Source organism: Notamacropus eugenii, chromosome 1 (assembly GCF_028372415.1).
Source record: "Notamacropus eugenii isolate mMacEug1 chromosome 1, mMacEug1.pri_v2, whole genome shotgun sequence".
Lineage (NCBI taxonomy): Eukaryota > Metazoa > Chordata > Mammalia > Diprotodontia > Macropodidae > Notamacropus > Notamacropus eugenii.
This window is the reverse complement of record NC_092872.1, coordinates 208,783,262-208,797,975: the sequence shown is the minus strand read 5'-3', so window position 1 is coordinate 208,797,975 and position 14,714 is coordinate 208,783,262. Positions and strand designations below refer to the sequence as shown.

The 14,714-nt window shown below is 35.7% G+C and overlaps 1 protein-coding gene across 6 annotated transcripts in view; it reads right to left on the bottom strand.

Annotated features, from left to right (window-relative positions):
• BTAF1 (B-TFIID TATA-box binding protein associated factor 1) overlaps positions 1–14,714 on the bottom strand; it is a 118,221-nt gene that overhangs the window by 24,170 nt on the left and 79,337 nt on the right. For 4 of the 6 annotated variants that reach the window (XM_072625151.1, XM_072625158.1, XM_072625155.1 and 1 more), the window contains 6 exons: positions 13,188–13,614; positions 11,814–12,007; positions 7,677–7,830; positions 7,179–7,288; positions 3,001–3,202; positions 1,561–1,709 (listed from right to left, as the gene is read on the bottom strand). In XM_072625151.1, coding sequence (XP_072481252.1) covers positions 1,561–1,709; positions 3,001–3,202; positions 7,179–7,288; positions 7,677–7,830; positions 11,814–12,007; positions 13,188–13,614 — 1,236 coding nt within the window. The remainder of the gene's footprint in view (positions 1–1,560; positions 1,710–3,000; positions 3,203–7,178; positions 7,289–7,676; positions 7,831–11,813; positions 12,008–13,187; positions 13,615–14,714) is intronic. The other 2 variants (XM_072625152.1, XM_072625156.1) reach the window with 1 other exon arrangement.

Genomic DNA, 14,714 nt, shown 5'->3' with positions numbered 1-14,714 from the left:
TTAATAGGAAAGTTCAGAAGATAGGATGATTTAAGGGCAAAAGAGTTGGACATTTTGAGTTTGCAATGTTTACAGGTTATCCAGTAGATGTCCAAACTGGCAGCTGGTGTGGTTGGGCTACATGTCAGGAGAGAAATTATGGTTAAAAAATATATCCGAGAATCATCTACATAGAGATAACTGAATCCATAGGAGTTGAAGAGATCACCAAATGAAATGGTGTAAAGGGAGAAGAAAAGAGGTCCCAGGACAAAGCTTTGGGGGACACCCACTATTGGCAAGCATAATCTAAAAGAAGATTCAAAGGAGACTGAGACAGAGTAGACAGGAGAGGGCAGTGTTACAAAAACCACAGAGAGTACAGAGAAGAAGGTTACCTACAGTATGAAAGCTTGCAGAGAGGTTAAGAAAGTAAGAAAAGGTCATTCAATATTGGCAACTATAAGGATCACTGGTAGCTTGAGAGAGAGAGAGAGAGAGGGGTTTCAGCTGAATGAAGAGGTCAGAAGCAGACTGCAGAAGGTTTAAAACAGAGTGAGGACAACAGGAAGTGGAGGCTTTCTCAAGGAGGTTAGCCACAAGAGAGATCACACAACTGATATCAGACTTAGAACTATTTTTTACAGAATCCTAGCCCTGTGCTTTTTCCACTATGGCATCTATCTTTTCTTCTCTCTTTTCCTTCCTTTTTGCCCTCTAGTTGAGAGGCAGTAACAATAGCACTGGTAGACACATTACCTTTGTGCTTATAATCTTGTTTTTCAGAAATGGCAAAAATTTAGCAGGTCTACTGCCTACTTCAGAAGCCAGCTGGCACTAGTACATCCCAAAACATTACTAAAAGATTAAAAAAAAAAAGCTGTTAACACTCACCTCCACTTAAATTCATAATTCAGTCTTTGACTTCCCTGGGGTATATATGCCTAGTAATGGGCTTTCTAGTTCAAAAGGTATGAACATTTTAGTTCTGATACACTGTTTAGACAGTGCCATGAATACATAAAAAAAGGTCAAGAAATATTATCATTTTGGGGGAAAGCTAATTGAGAGAGATGGGATTTGAATTAAGTTGTGAAATATGGATAGAAATGTTGGATAGGTAGAAAAAGGCAAGTTATTCTAGGTAGAGGGAAAGAAATGAGAAGACAAGAAGGAGCACGGCTCATGAGATGGGGTTAAGTGATAGGTAAGGTAAATGTAACACCCCCAGGCCTGCGTTGTGAATCCAGGTGAGTTAACTTCTGACACATCTTGGATATCAGATCTTTATCCCTGACATCTGATTCAAATATTCTTTAGAACCAACTGATAACTTTTTTCTTATCCTGGTTGCAATGACTGTACATATAAAAGTGGGATTTTTTTCAATTTCATAAGCAAAACTATTTTACTTTAGGAAATGGTCTCTATCCTTTTTTTTTTGGTTAAGAATTCTCATCCTTGGTATAGCTGTAAAAGTTGCTTGCAAACTTAAACTCTTTAAAAAATTATCAAGCACTACAGAATTATAAAAGATTTGATACAATAAAATAAGCAAAAGATACCACCTTTTCAATTTACCTCAAGTGGCATTAGCCTAATTAGAGTTGCAAAGCACTGTGTAGCCATGAACCGTACACTGTCTGTCTGATCACTCATTCTTCCCAATACAGGTACTACTAAAAGAACAATATATGGAACAATGCCAACATCCAGTTGTTCCATTACAGCTTGAATAAATGATTAAGGAACATTTCAGTTGATTCTGAGTCTGATCACACAAAACAATATAATCAGAAACACTGAGGCTGTCATTTTCACAGCAGAGCCTCACAATACCTCTGAATGAACCTAAAAATAATTTTCATTAATGGATAACCTTCTAAGCTAGTGAACCAAGGCACAAAATTTTATTTACATATGTAAAAGGTTAATTTCACTGTCAAACTCTTAAATAAAGAACAAATAACAATATTACAGGTTTAAGACAACTTTAGAATGTATATAAATTAAATAAGATTGTGATAGTAACTGACATTCCTGGAATACTTTCATCCTTAAAAATTTAAAGTATATAACATACTATTTCATTCATTTTTAGAAGAAACAACTTGATTCTGACAAATCCAATTAGTCTTTAAAGGTAAAAATACACACTCAAGATTGGCTTGTTTTCTTTCAAATGAAAGAAATTTTTATTTTAAAAATGAAACAGATTTAAAACTCTAAGCTAAAATCAGGGTTTTCAAATAAATGTCCAATTTAGTTATTCACAGGCAGTTAACATGGATGTTAATGACACCATGGGCATGGCAGAATCTCAAATCTGGAGGTGGTCCCTCTGGTCTTCTCTATTTTTCAATTCAGATTACCAGGAATGTTATGGTCAGAAAAACATATTTTGTCATTCAAATGCAGCATTGTGGAGAATTTAGCAATTTATTGTTGTTTAGCTGGATCAGCCTTATCTCAGAAACCCCTACCCTGAATAAGACAGAAGGTGGTTAAAATAGTATTATATTGTGGTGACATTATAGGATAAATGTGCTTTTGCTCTTTGCTCTAGGAATCTAATTAATATCTCTCATATTATCCTTGCGATAGGATAAATTCTAAGATCTAAACACTTTACAAATGAATTTGTCAACACCTAAACATACCTTGTTTAGCAGATCTTCAAAACAGTTTTTAAAATTGTGATTAGATTGAATTTTTTAAGCAACATTTTATAGGCTTAAAGAATATCCATTGGGATAACTTGGTTATCAGAAATTTGGGGAAAGGGGTCTAGATTTGCAGTGTCATGAGTATGAGAAACTCCATGTTGTAAAATTTGATTTGATACAGAAACCAACATATCATCTACAAAATAAGTATATTCATCATATACACAAATCACTTTTACCTACAAGATCTTGTAATTCAAAATTTTGACTGACTCAAAGTACTCAAAATCACCAGTCACTTTTAGCAGTTTCCCAAAGACTTTCTTTTCTTTTCTTTTTTTTTAAAAAAGGATACAGGCAAGTGCTTCAATTGCACCTTCTTGTTTGGTACTGTCATCAATTGCTCCTATCCACGGAAGAACCTTCTCTAAAAAAATATTCATTGTTTCCATGGTAGCTATTTTGCTCATGACTCCTACACAACGAGCAGCCATGTGCCTCACTGCAGTGTTGGGGTACTGAAGGCACATGTATAGATGGGGCAAATGCTGTACCAACTGGAAAGAAAAACTCAATTAGAACAGAAGTTATGCAACAAATGCATCTTAGCACTATATTCAAGTGGGTGGTTAATAATCTACAGTGATTCTAAACACCGATTTAATTACCACCACCCCTCCCTTTTCCCTCTCTAGGAGACATCAAAGATATTAAGAGGTATCATGAAATTCTCAAAAGAAATTTTGCTGAGAATATTTTTTTGGTAGAGACTATAATTTCATCCATACAGATTGGCAATTATTCTCCATCTTAGAGTATGAAGAGGCAGTGTGGGAGCACTGAAAGATTAGGTGACTTGTCCATGATCATAGCTGATGTGTGTTTGTCCTTCATTGCCAAAGAAGACCATGCTATCAGAGAAATAATGACATGACTTGCACGTGACTGTGTTTTGAGTCAGGGAGGGCTGTGCAGGTCACCAGCCTCACTTCTCCTCCAGAGCCATCTGAATCCAGTGACCAGATATTCATCAGGATTAGATATGACCCAGGATGAGGCAACTGGGGTTAAGTGATGTGCCCAAGGTCACACGGCTAGTGAGTGTCAAGTGTCTGAGGTGAGATTTGAATTCAGGTCCTTCTGACTCTTGCACTGGTGCTCTATCCACTGCATCATCTAGCTGCCCCAATCATAGCTAGTATATGTTAAATAAAGAACAGGAGCAACCAGATCTTCTTGGCTCTAATACTAGCTTTCTAGTCACCATTCCGTGCCACCTCTTAACTTCATTTTAAAACAAACCCCCACAAAAATGCACCATAACATGCTGAATTATAATATATTATGATGATAAAGTATTTCCAGTTTTAAAGAGAAAAAAATCAGAATCATTGATTCAACCATCTTTCTAGGGCATTCAATCCCCTTTCTCCAACTCTGCTCAGAAATCTATCTCTTTAAAGGTTTGCCTATTAGACAATAAAATGAAGTTTAATTTCACCAAATGGTTAACATGGAAATGTTTTACATGATTGCACATGTATAACATATGTCAGATTGCTTACTGTCTGGGGTGGGGGAAAGGGAGAGAATTTAGAATTCAAAATTTTTTTAAAAGAATGTAAAAAATTGTTTTTACATGTAATTGGGGAAAATATTATTTTAAAAAAAGAAAATTATAAATGGGGGGAAAGCAAACTCTTCCCAAAAAACTCAAGATTCAGAATGAGACATCTGCTTTTCAATGTGGCCAATATGGATATTTGTTTTGATTGACTGTGCATATTTGTTAGAAGGTTTTTGTTTTCATTTTTTGTTCAATTTGGGGGGGAGGGTAGAAATAGGTTCTTCCCCTTTCCCCTAAATGAAATGAGAATAGAAGGAATCAAAGACAATAAGCACAGCGTTAGAAGCTACATGTTAAATTATATACTGATAAAGAACTGCAAAATCTACCTAAGATATTTACAGTTTCATGAATAATCCTTTCCTTCTGATCCACAATGAATATGGAAATGTTCATTTTATTTGGCATTTAAAATCAGAATAAAAAGAAAATAAATTAGGGAAAGAAAGTATAGAGTATAGTGGGGGGAAAAGACTTGCTTATTGCTGAATCTTAGACTGGTCAAGAAGCAGCTGTAGGAACTTCATTTCTGTGCCTGGAAAGTAAAACTCTCAGTAACACCAGAAAGGGAGGAGAGGAGAAGACAGTTATGGCTTCATTACATGTCTGGTCACTAAGGCTGATGGTTTGTTTTTTTTTGATGTTTCAGAAAACCCTAAGATGGCCATTTATTACATTTATTTCTCTGGGATACACTAGCAGTGTATAATGTGTCCAGTGATCCAAGCAACAGAAATAGGAACAGAGATTGAACCTACTATAATTTCGTAAGTATACAGAACTTCCAAGTGAGGAAACTCCGCCCTTTATCAGTTAGATCCTTCTCTGCAAACTATAGTCTTATGCTTCGAGAAAAAGAAAATAAGCGACTTGATAAGGATCAAACAACCAATATGTTTCAGAGGCAGAACCTGAAATCAGATCTTTCTTTGTTTCAAGACCGGCTACTCACTAGAACATCTTGCCTCTAACAATATAAAGCTTTATCTAAAAAATATGAAGTTTTATTATCTAACTTTTGTATCACATTTATTTCAGCAAGAGCAGACACTGTGACTAAAGTCACAGATTCAATACAGGTTTGATCCAGTTAATTTTAGTCAGTTGCATGGCAACAGACTTTATTTCTAACCCCAGCCAAATGGATGCTGTTGGCCCTGTGGTTGAACATATTACCTGTGCAAATTAACAACTTTTACAGGAAAAACAAAAAAAGTGCCTATTTTACTATGGGTAAATTGGCAAAACCACCTTTGTGTACAACAAAAAATACTTCAGTATTGTTTAAAGTAAGGAAAATATCCCTCCCCTTTCCATTCTCTCTTGGATTTTATTCCTTTGGCTAGGTTTATGAAGGGTTAAGGAAGAGGACTGTTTTCTTTGAGCTAGCAGCTTTCACTGTAGTATAAATTGCAGAATGCTTACTTCTGATGGTTTGTTCCTATTAGTGAATAAGATATTTTTGGGGGGGAGTAGAGGGTGTGTGTGTAGGTATTTTTTTATTTTTACTCTATGATGTAGCTACAGTTAATTTGAGAATCTGGTAGTTACACCCACTCAATATACACTCCAAATTGTTTTTAATATCATTTAATGGGAAGATTCTTCTAACACTGGATTTTAAACATGATCTCTTTATCCTTTCAAAATTGACCATACAAATGAGTGGTCTAATGTAAACATAGTCTTAAACGAGGAACGGTCAACACAGTGGTAAAGATTGTTTTCGTGCTTTTTAGGATCTTGAACTGTCTATCAGACAGATTATCACTGGAAGAAAAGTTATAAAGCAAAGTCTCCACCCCCGACTAAAGGGGACTATTGAAATAATTTAATCTGGGGTTTCTTAAACTTTTTCCACTGCACTTCAGCAGCCTTTGCTGGCATTGTGAGCCCTGAGGGCATGCTTTGTGTTAAGAACCAAGGCTCTAGTGAAGTTGCTGGATGGAACATGGCCAAGTGCTAGCAGAAAAACCTTGGATTCATCACGTGTTTGATTTTTAATTAATTTTTAGTCATTGTGTATTCAGAAATCTTTTACTGTTGCCAAATTTTTTGTGACCTCATATGGGGTCATGACCCACAGTTTAAGAAGCACTAATCTAGTCCGCCTAAAAGTTGAGGACAATGGAGCCCAGAACAGTGGAGCCCAGAACAGTGGAGATTTGCTTAGTTACCAGTCAGAAGAAGTGCTAGGCTTAGAACTTACCTCTTCGGACTATATGCTTAGTGCTACTCATGTCAAAAGACCTAAGTTTTAATTAAATTTTGCTTACATATAATGGGTAAATAATTATTTTCTACCATTATCCCCTACCTTGAAAATTGGGTGTAACATTTTCAATAAAACACTGAGACATACACACACTCATTTTCTGAGGTTTATTGTAAAGATGAATGAGATCACACCTCACATACTCTAAAGAGCTCAATGTTAGATAAGCAGAGTTAAATATGAACATCTCATTCTAACAGGACCAGGCAAGAGCAAGAGAAGAATAGAGACAAGTAAATCAATTAGCATGACTAGAAAAACTACTCAAAGTGCATGTTCCATAGAAGATACCATCAGTCAGTGTTCAGTTGTATACTGGGCATCTTCCATCTATATGTACCCCCCTGGATCATGTGCAATATTACCCTACAAATAAGGAACAGAGTACTACCCCTGACTTTGGTTAAGAGGGCCCTGGTGGAGCAACTAATTCTATTCCACAGGAGCTAAATGTCAAGAGTGCAAGTGCCTAGCTAAATTATAGAACAGAAACAAGCAATTTCTAGGGACACTAAAACTGAACTTTTCAAGCCCTAATAACAGAGGAATATCGTACTTATACTTTATAGAGGAATGTAATGCTACTATCTGTTCTATTAAAAAAAAAACTACACTTGAATCAATTAGTTACCAAAGGATGAAGCTCAGTATCCATTGCAGCTGCTGCTGTTTCAAAAACTTGCAGAGAATTCACCAATTCTTGGGCAGGGCCATCTCCCTTTTCCAGTAGGGACTTTCCATCTATTAAAATATATTCTGTTTTAGGTCAATTTCACCTTGCAATTAATTTTTAAGTCTAATAGCCGACATAAATTTTCAGCAACCCCACCTAGCATGGGAGTTTATTTTGCTTTTAAGGCAAAATCCAGTGCTGTGCCCAGCACATAATCAATGAAGTTAAATACAATGATCTGTTGATAATATTCCTTTGGAAACAGCTGTCAGGAACATCACAAACATATACAGGATGGAGTGGAGGTAAATTAAAACGAACCTGTATCCTTGTCCACCAATTTATTAATAAATTGCCCACCAAGTCTGGGGCAAATGGATGAGAACCATCTAACGTGTTTATCATCCCAAAGGTGAGACCTTTAAAAACCAAGACTCAGCAAAGATTTATACATACCAAAACTTTTTATGTTAATTGTATTCCTCAGGGGGCCAACCATAGCATCCCAGAGATGTGGTAGCTTTACAGCCATTTCACGACCAAAATGCTTCACTATAGTTGACAAGGCAAATTCAGCCCCTCTCCGTTGCACTAAATATGGTTTCTGTGCCTACAATAAAGCATTAATAAGCAAAAATTACAGATGTTCTTAAGAAATAGCCTCCTATCAAAACATTAAAATGTTCTAAACAATGAATTTATAGTGACCAAAGCTTGTTCAAAAAATGTTATTTTTGATAAAAAGAATTACTGAACATATTTGCCATATCTAAGGAGACCTGGGATCTACTCTCAGCCCTTAACTATTGGTTAGCCATGTGATGATGGACACATGAAAACTTTTCTGGGCCTCAGTTTCCTCTTTTGTAAAAATGGATTGAATTAAAAAAAAAATCTAATTACAAGTTATGCTATCTATATAATACCCAATAAGACCTAACAGGGAATTTATAGTTGGTAAAGGTTTTGTAAAGGTTTTAAAAAGAACAAAACATTTAAAAACTATTACTCTATACCTTTTCAATGATAAAAGCTAGTCAAGAAGGGTCTACTAATTTTTAAAGCCATAATCAGAAAAAGCAGGAAGACGTCTTTATATTAAATACTTCTAAAACTCTGACTTCATTTTGATGGATAGATACTGTTACAGATTCAGATGCAATCCTTCCATGGCTAGGTAGATAGTAGTCACTAGATGACATGATTAAAAACATCATCACCTAGTGAACAAACAACATTCTGGTGATGAACCTCTCTAAATTTAGCCAGGCTGGTCCTTGCAAGACTTACATATATAGTTTGGTATAAAATTCATACATGAAGCCCTTTCATAGCTTGTACATTTTTGGCAAAGGCTTAGGGAACCCTCCAAGCTACAAAGAAGTATTATAGTAGAGCTTCAATGGAGGATTTTCAAATAAATTTTCAATGCTTCTGCTAGATTATATGAAATAGATTTGGAACATGTTTTGATTGGATTCAATTCTCCACAAGCTCCTGAGCTACTATAGGATTCTACTGTCTCAAGTTAAATAATTAACAACTACATTTACTTGTAGTTGTAATAGTGTCAGGGATGTGTGTTCATCCTTCATTGCCAAAGAAGACCATGTCAACAGGGAAATAATGACATGACTTGCACTTGACTTTGTTTGGAGTGAGGAAGGGCTGTGCAGGTCACCAGCCTCATTTTTCCTCCAGAGCCATTTTTCAACACTTAACCTTCAAAGGCTGCTCTCTGTAGCCTTTTACACTCTTAATCACCCTCTTGATACCCACCTCTCTCTAGGTTTCCATGACACTACTGTACTCTGGTTCTCCTACCTATCTAAAATGCTTTTTCTAAGTCTTTTTTACTGGATCTTCTTCCAGGTCATATCCGCTAACCATGGGTATCTCACAGAGCTCTGTCCTGGGCCCTCTTTCCTCTCTCTGTCTATATTATTTCAACTGGTAATCTCACCAGCTTCCATGGATCCAACATCATCTCTATGCTGCTAATTCTACATGTACTTTATTCAGCCCTAAACTCCGCTCACATCCAAATGCCTACTGAACATTTCAAACTGAATTCCTACGGACAGCTAAAACTGAACATTATTTTTACCCCCTCACTCTCCTCACCTCTGAACTTTTCTATTAGCGCTGAAGGCATCACTTTCCTCCTATTCAGTGAGGTTCACATCATCCTCGACTCTCACCCCCATACCCAATCTGTTAATACATCCTGTTTATTTTATCACCATAACATCTGTCACACACGCCCCCTCCTCTCTGCTGACACTACCGTCACACTGGGTGCAGGCACTCAACAACCTCATCACTATAGTGGCCCACTGGGTGGTCTGCCTGCTACAAGTCTCCCCACTCCAGTTTATCTGCCATTCAGCTGTCAAAGTGATCTTCTTAAAGTGCAAGTCTGACCATGTCACTTTCTCCTCAATCCCAGGGTTCCTCATCACTTCCAGGATCAAATATAAAACCCTCCATTTGGTGTTTGAAGATTTTCATAATCTGGTTGTTCTCCCTCCCCCCCAATTCTCTTCACTGGTCTCCATGTTGCTCCTCAGGATGTCTCATGCCTGGAATGTTCTTTCTCTCTCTCATCTCTACTTCCTGGTTTCCTTCCATTTCTGGCTACAATTCTACCTTTTACAGGAAGCCTTTCCTGATCCTTCTTAATTCTAGTGTCTTTCCTCTGTTGATTATTTCATCTGTTGGTGCATTTGTACATAGTTGTCTCTGTTGTCTCTAGCAATAGATTATAAACTCTTTGAGTACAGGAACTGTTTTTTGCCTTTCTTTAGATACCTAATGCTTAGCATAGTGTCTGATATATAGTAAGTGCTTAATAAATGTTTACTGAATTCCTATTTTATAGGCACACCTTATATTTAGAGCAAGGAATATATATTCTCTTAGAGCTAGAAGGGCCAGTGGATATCACTTAATCTAGCTCCATTTTAGGAATGAGAAAATTAATGGGCAATTTACCATGTGCCAATTAAAAAGTACTTATTACTGGATAATCCATCTTAAAGTCAATCTAGACATACAAATCTCAATTTGCTTCTAAATCTTTTAGGGAGAGTAAGTGAGAACAGATTTCAATTACAGCTGGAATGATGAGAGTACAAAGGCATACCAGTCATTTTTCAAAAACTGCTGCTATAGACTGCTACTTTTTATCCATGTACATCATTCATGTACATTAAAAGGAAAGTTTTCATTTGAAAAGCTGGGACTCCAGGCTCCAGACTGTCCTGCTAAACAAGTTCTGATTTGCCCTGCATAATCTTTTTATTATTTTAATTGTACCTTACCAATTGTGCCCTTCCTAAATATGGCCAAGTTTCTTATAGTTCTAATCAAAATGTATTTTTGGAAACACTAATCATTTCTCACGGAATCTGAATTTTTCCTGTATGCTCAGTCTGCTAAAAGAGAAGTCATAAGTACAAACTTTAATTTTCTATTTTTATTAAGCATCTTTTGAAGTATGTTAACACAACTATATAGCATATATGACTTACCACCATGCATCACTGGAGGGAGTTTCTACATTGGGAGCTCCCTATTTTAATGAAATCATAGGTCTAAACCAAAATATAAAAGCACCTTCAAAATATACAATGAATTTCAATAGCATCTGGAGGATTTTTCATTAGGGTAGGCAACTCTTCTTGAGGTAAATTCCTCTACCAAAGCAGAATGGCACCTACTCAAGAGCTGCCTGTGGCATGAAACATTTAAAGTAAATTAACTACTCAGAGTTAAAAAGCCAGCAAGTATCAGGGACAGAACAAGTGTCCTGCTTGAACTCAAGTCTTCCTAACTTCCAACACCAGTTTTCTATCCCCCATGTCTTTGGTTGCCTCTGTCTGAACAGTCATTAGAATGAAATAGTAAGTAAAAGAATATCAGAACTGATAATTGCTAGAGCATTGATTCCACTTGATAAAGTACCAGCGGAGTTGTTTAAAAAAAACCCCAACAACACAACTATTATTACAGAGATAGATGGACAACAAGTTAAAAAGTAACAAAAAAGGAAAAGTAAACATAGAAGCATGTAAATTTAGTTCTCTCTCCAAGAACTGGTAATTTTACATAAGGAATTTTTAAAAGGGCTACAGACAGTTCTTCATGATAAGTTTATTCATGAGAATTTTTAAAAATTTAAAGATGAAAAATTTGCAATAAAACTTTTCTACAGATACTTAAGCTGTATTTTGGCTGTTGTTTACTGTTACAGAGATAATGGAATTATTTGAAGTTTGTGAACTATTTCACAGAATACAACTAAAGTTTACTTCTTTGAGAGTATTTATGAAGAATCAGTAAATAAAAATTCCATCAGGCAAGAAAAACTGTAGTACCAGTAAACTGATAGGTTTTCTAACTCTAATGACTAGACTGCTACAAACACTTACTGGTAGATTTATTTCATGCCAATTAAGATGCTTTAATTTTGAAATGCTAACTGAATTTTGGGATGTTGAAATGGTGACAAAATGTAATATCTGACCTACTTGGGTTTGTATGGTTTCTCTGTAGTTAGAAACCAGAGGAATCAAAATTGAAAATATGCACCTCATCCAATTCAACAGGGATATTTCCACTGCTTCCTGGGGGAAAATCTGCAAGTTGAGCTTTTGCTGCTTTAGGAGTAGGGCCACGTCTGCTTGTGATGGCAAAAGCAGCTTTCTGATGCCTGTAGAGAGTGATTATACCTCTGTGCTTAGTAACAGTGTGATGCATTCCATCTTTATCTGTGTTTTGTCCTACTAAGAAAAAAAGTCACATTATAAAAGATTAATTAACAGTGAGATAAAAATCTAATAAAATTCAGTAATGACAAAGTTATATAGCATCTAAATAAAAAATACATTTAAATATCGTGATCTATAAACTTTATCCTACCAAGAGTGATGATATTTTGATTTGCAGTATTTAATTAAAAACATTACTTTTTTGCTTCTTGCCACATCCTCATATGGCTAAAAAACCAGACTCATTTAAAAGTATAAAAGCTTATTAGGAAACTGGATTGATTATTCTATCTTCAGATATACCAGAAATAATTTCAACAAATCCCTTTTGCATATCCACAGTCAACAGAAACTTCAGAAAAATACCCTTTGTAAAATATTGGTTTTGAGTGGTAGCAGATAATAGGGAAGTGCAAAGAGAGGAGAAAGAGTATTATAATTTATAAGATACTGAGATCCCTCCCTGTTGGGTTACGCAGTGTTTTTGCAAGATATATTTCACATGGCTTGTAGTTTTCTTTTTCACTAAGTTTACAGGACATGTTTGTGATAATTTGCTTTCCCCAAATCTTATTAACAGAACTTGGAGATACATTTCATGTAAGCTATTAGCAGAAATTGTGTTACATACTTCCATATGTTGAATCTGCTCACAAAGGACAAGGATGCATGAAGCAGTTCTCATTTCCACTTATTACCCTACAGATTAAGATTACTCTGTTAGGGAAAAGTCAAAATATCAGGTTTTTCAGATTGATATGGTTTACCTGTTCCAGAAGCCAATGTTTCAATTCAGAAAATGAGACCAATTTCAGTGTTAATTTTGTTAAACTACATTTGAAATAATTAAATCCCCTTTTCTCTCATCTCTTCCCAAACCTACTAGGCAACTAAATTTTTTCATAATGCTAATGTTGGCACAGAAGTCTGACATCTTAGAGGCTTCTTGTATCATACTTCCTCCAAACATGTATAGCATAACTACTACTAGTTGGTAGGGAGGATATTATTTCATCCACCATAAATGAAAGCCATCAGAATAGTAATGAAATTTAGTTATAGCAAGGTTCTACCATGTTTAGAAAAAAACTATAGTAAGTTATAGATGTATATTTAAATTCTACTGAAAAGCAAATGAATGAACATATTTTCACTTGTAATTTTCCCACCCCACATGGAAGCTTCCAATAGATACCTTTAGAATTTTCATGGCTGCTTTGGGGTGGTGCTGGACATGCGACACAAGGAGTAAGATGTGGGTCCACACAGAGTGAACTACAGAGGTTTTTAATAATCTTTGAATTGGGACAAGGAGTTCTTGATGTACACTGCTGAAGTAATTTTGCTATGCACATAGCAGCATAATTCTGTACCAGTATATTTTCTTCTTTCTTAATAGTTTCCATTAATGGTTTTATGACAGGGTTTAGTTTTTCTGGAAGTTGCTGTAAATTCACAACTGCACACGCAGCAAATGTATGGACTCTCAATTGCAGCACTTGCCATTCCTGATTTGTTTCTGCAACAGTCATTTGAACTTGTTGCCGCTTACTATCTAAGTGCTGTAACACTTTTGGACTTAAATTGAAAGATGATGTGACTTCATTAAAAACAGTAGTGACCTATTAAAAACACACAGAGAGCAAATAGTTAAAGAATGTCTACTTTGTTTGTATCAACCATAGTATCCTCTAAAATAAAGGTTTATGAAATGAACTAAGCTAGAATAAGCCTTCATGTAATTTAAATTTAGACTCAATTGAAATTTGAATTCTCCAGCAGGGGCTCATTTTCTTTAAAAACAAAAACAAAAACAAAAAAACCCAAAACCATTCATCTTAAAATTGTAGTAAAGAATTATATAAACTGCCCTAAGTATTTTGATCAGAAGGCAACTATGAATCTGTACAAAATGTGGCTTTAACACAGAGACATTACATAATTATCTATGCAGCTAAGGGACACAAATAGACTGGAATATTGAAATCCACATATCTCATCTTTGATCAATAGTTTTTGGTACTATTTTCCAGTTCTTTCAACACTATATTTTTATTAGGGCAGGCTATCAAAGAGCAATAACTATCAACAGTGAGGTTGGGTGATGAAAAAGATAGCAGATTTCAATATAGAAGATGTGTTTAAAATGTAGCTGTACTACATATGTCATCCTGGGTAAGTGACAACTTCTCTGGGCTTCCGTTTCTTATGTAAAATGAGGTAGTTTGGACTACGTGATCTCAAAGGTCGTTTGCTAATTGTAAACCTTATAATTCACTCTTTTCTCCCAGCCCTCTGCTGAGGAAGGTGCTAACGTACAAAGAAATAGATTAAGGGTGGCCAATGGAGAAGAAAGAAGTGTCTAAATAGTTCTTGAACAGTTTACTCTAATTTCAATGTGATCACTGGGTTTCATGTTGAAAAAGCTGGAAAGATCATCTACCATCTGTCCCTTTCCCCTTCCCCTTCCCCTTCATTTTTTAAATGAAAATAAGTTGTGTGCTAAATAACTTGCCCAAATCATAGGGTAGCAGTAAACGAGAGAGCCAGGTTTTGAACCCAAGTCTTCTGACATCAAATGCAAAGCTTTTCCCACTGCACCATGGTCATTAGCAAATAATTCTTAACCAACAAATATGTATTCACTGATTTAGATAACAAAAATGTACAGTCTAATAGTCTTTTTGCCTGATTAGTAGTTGCATTATGAGTCAGCTTAAGT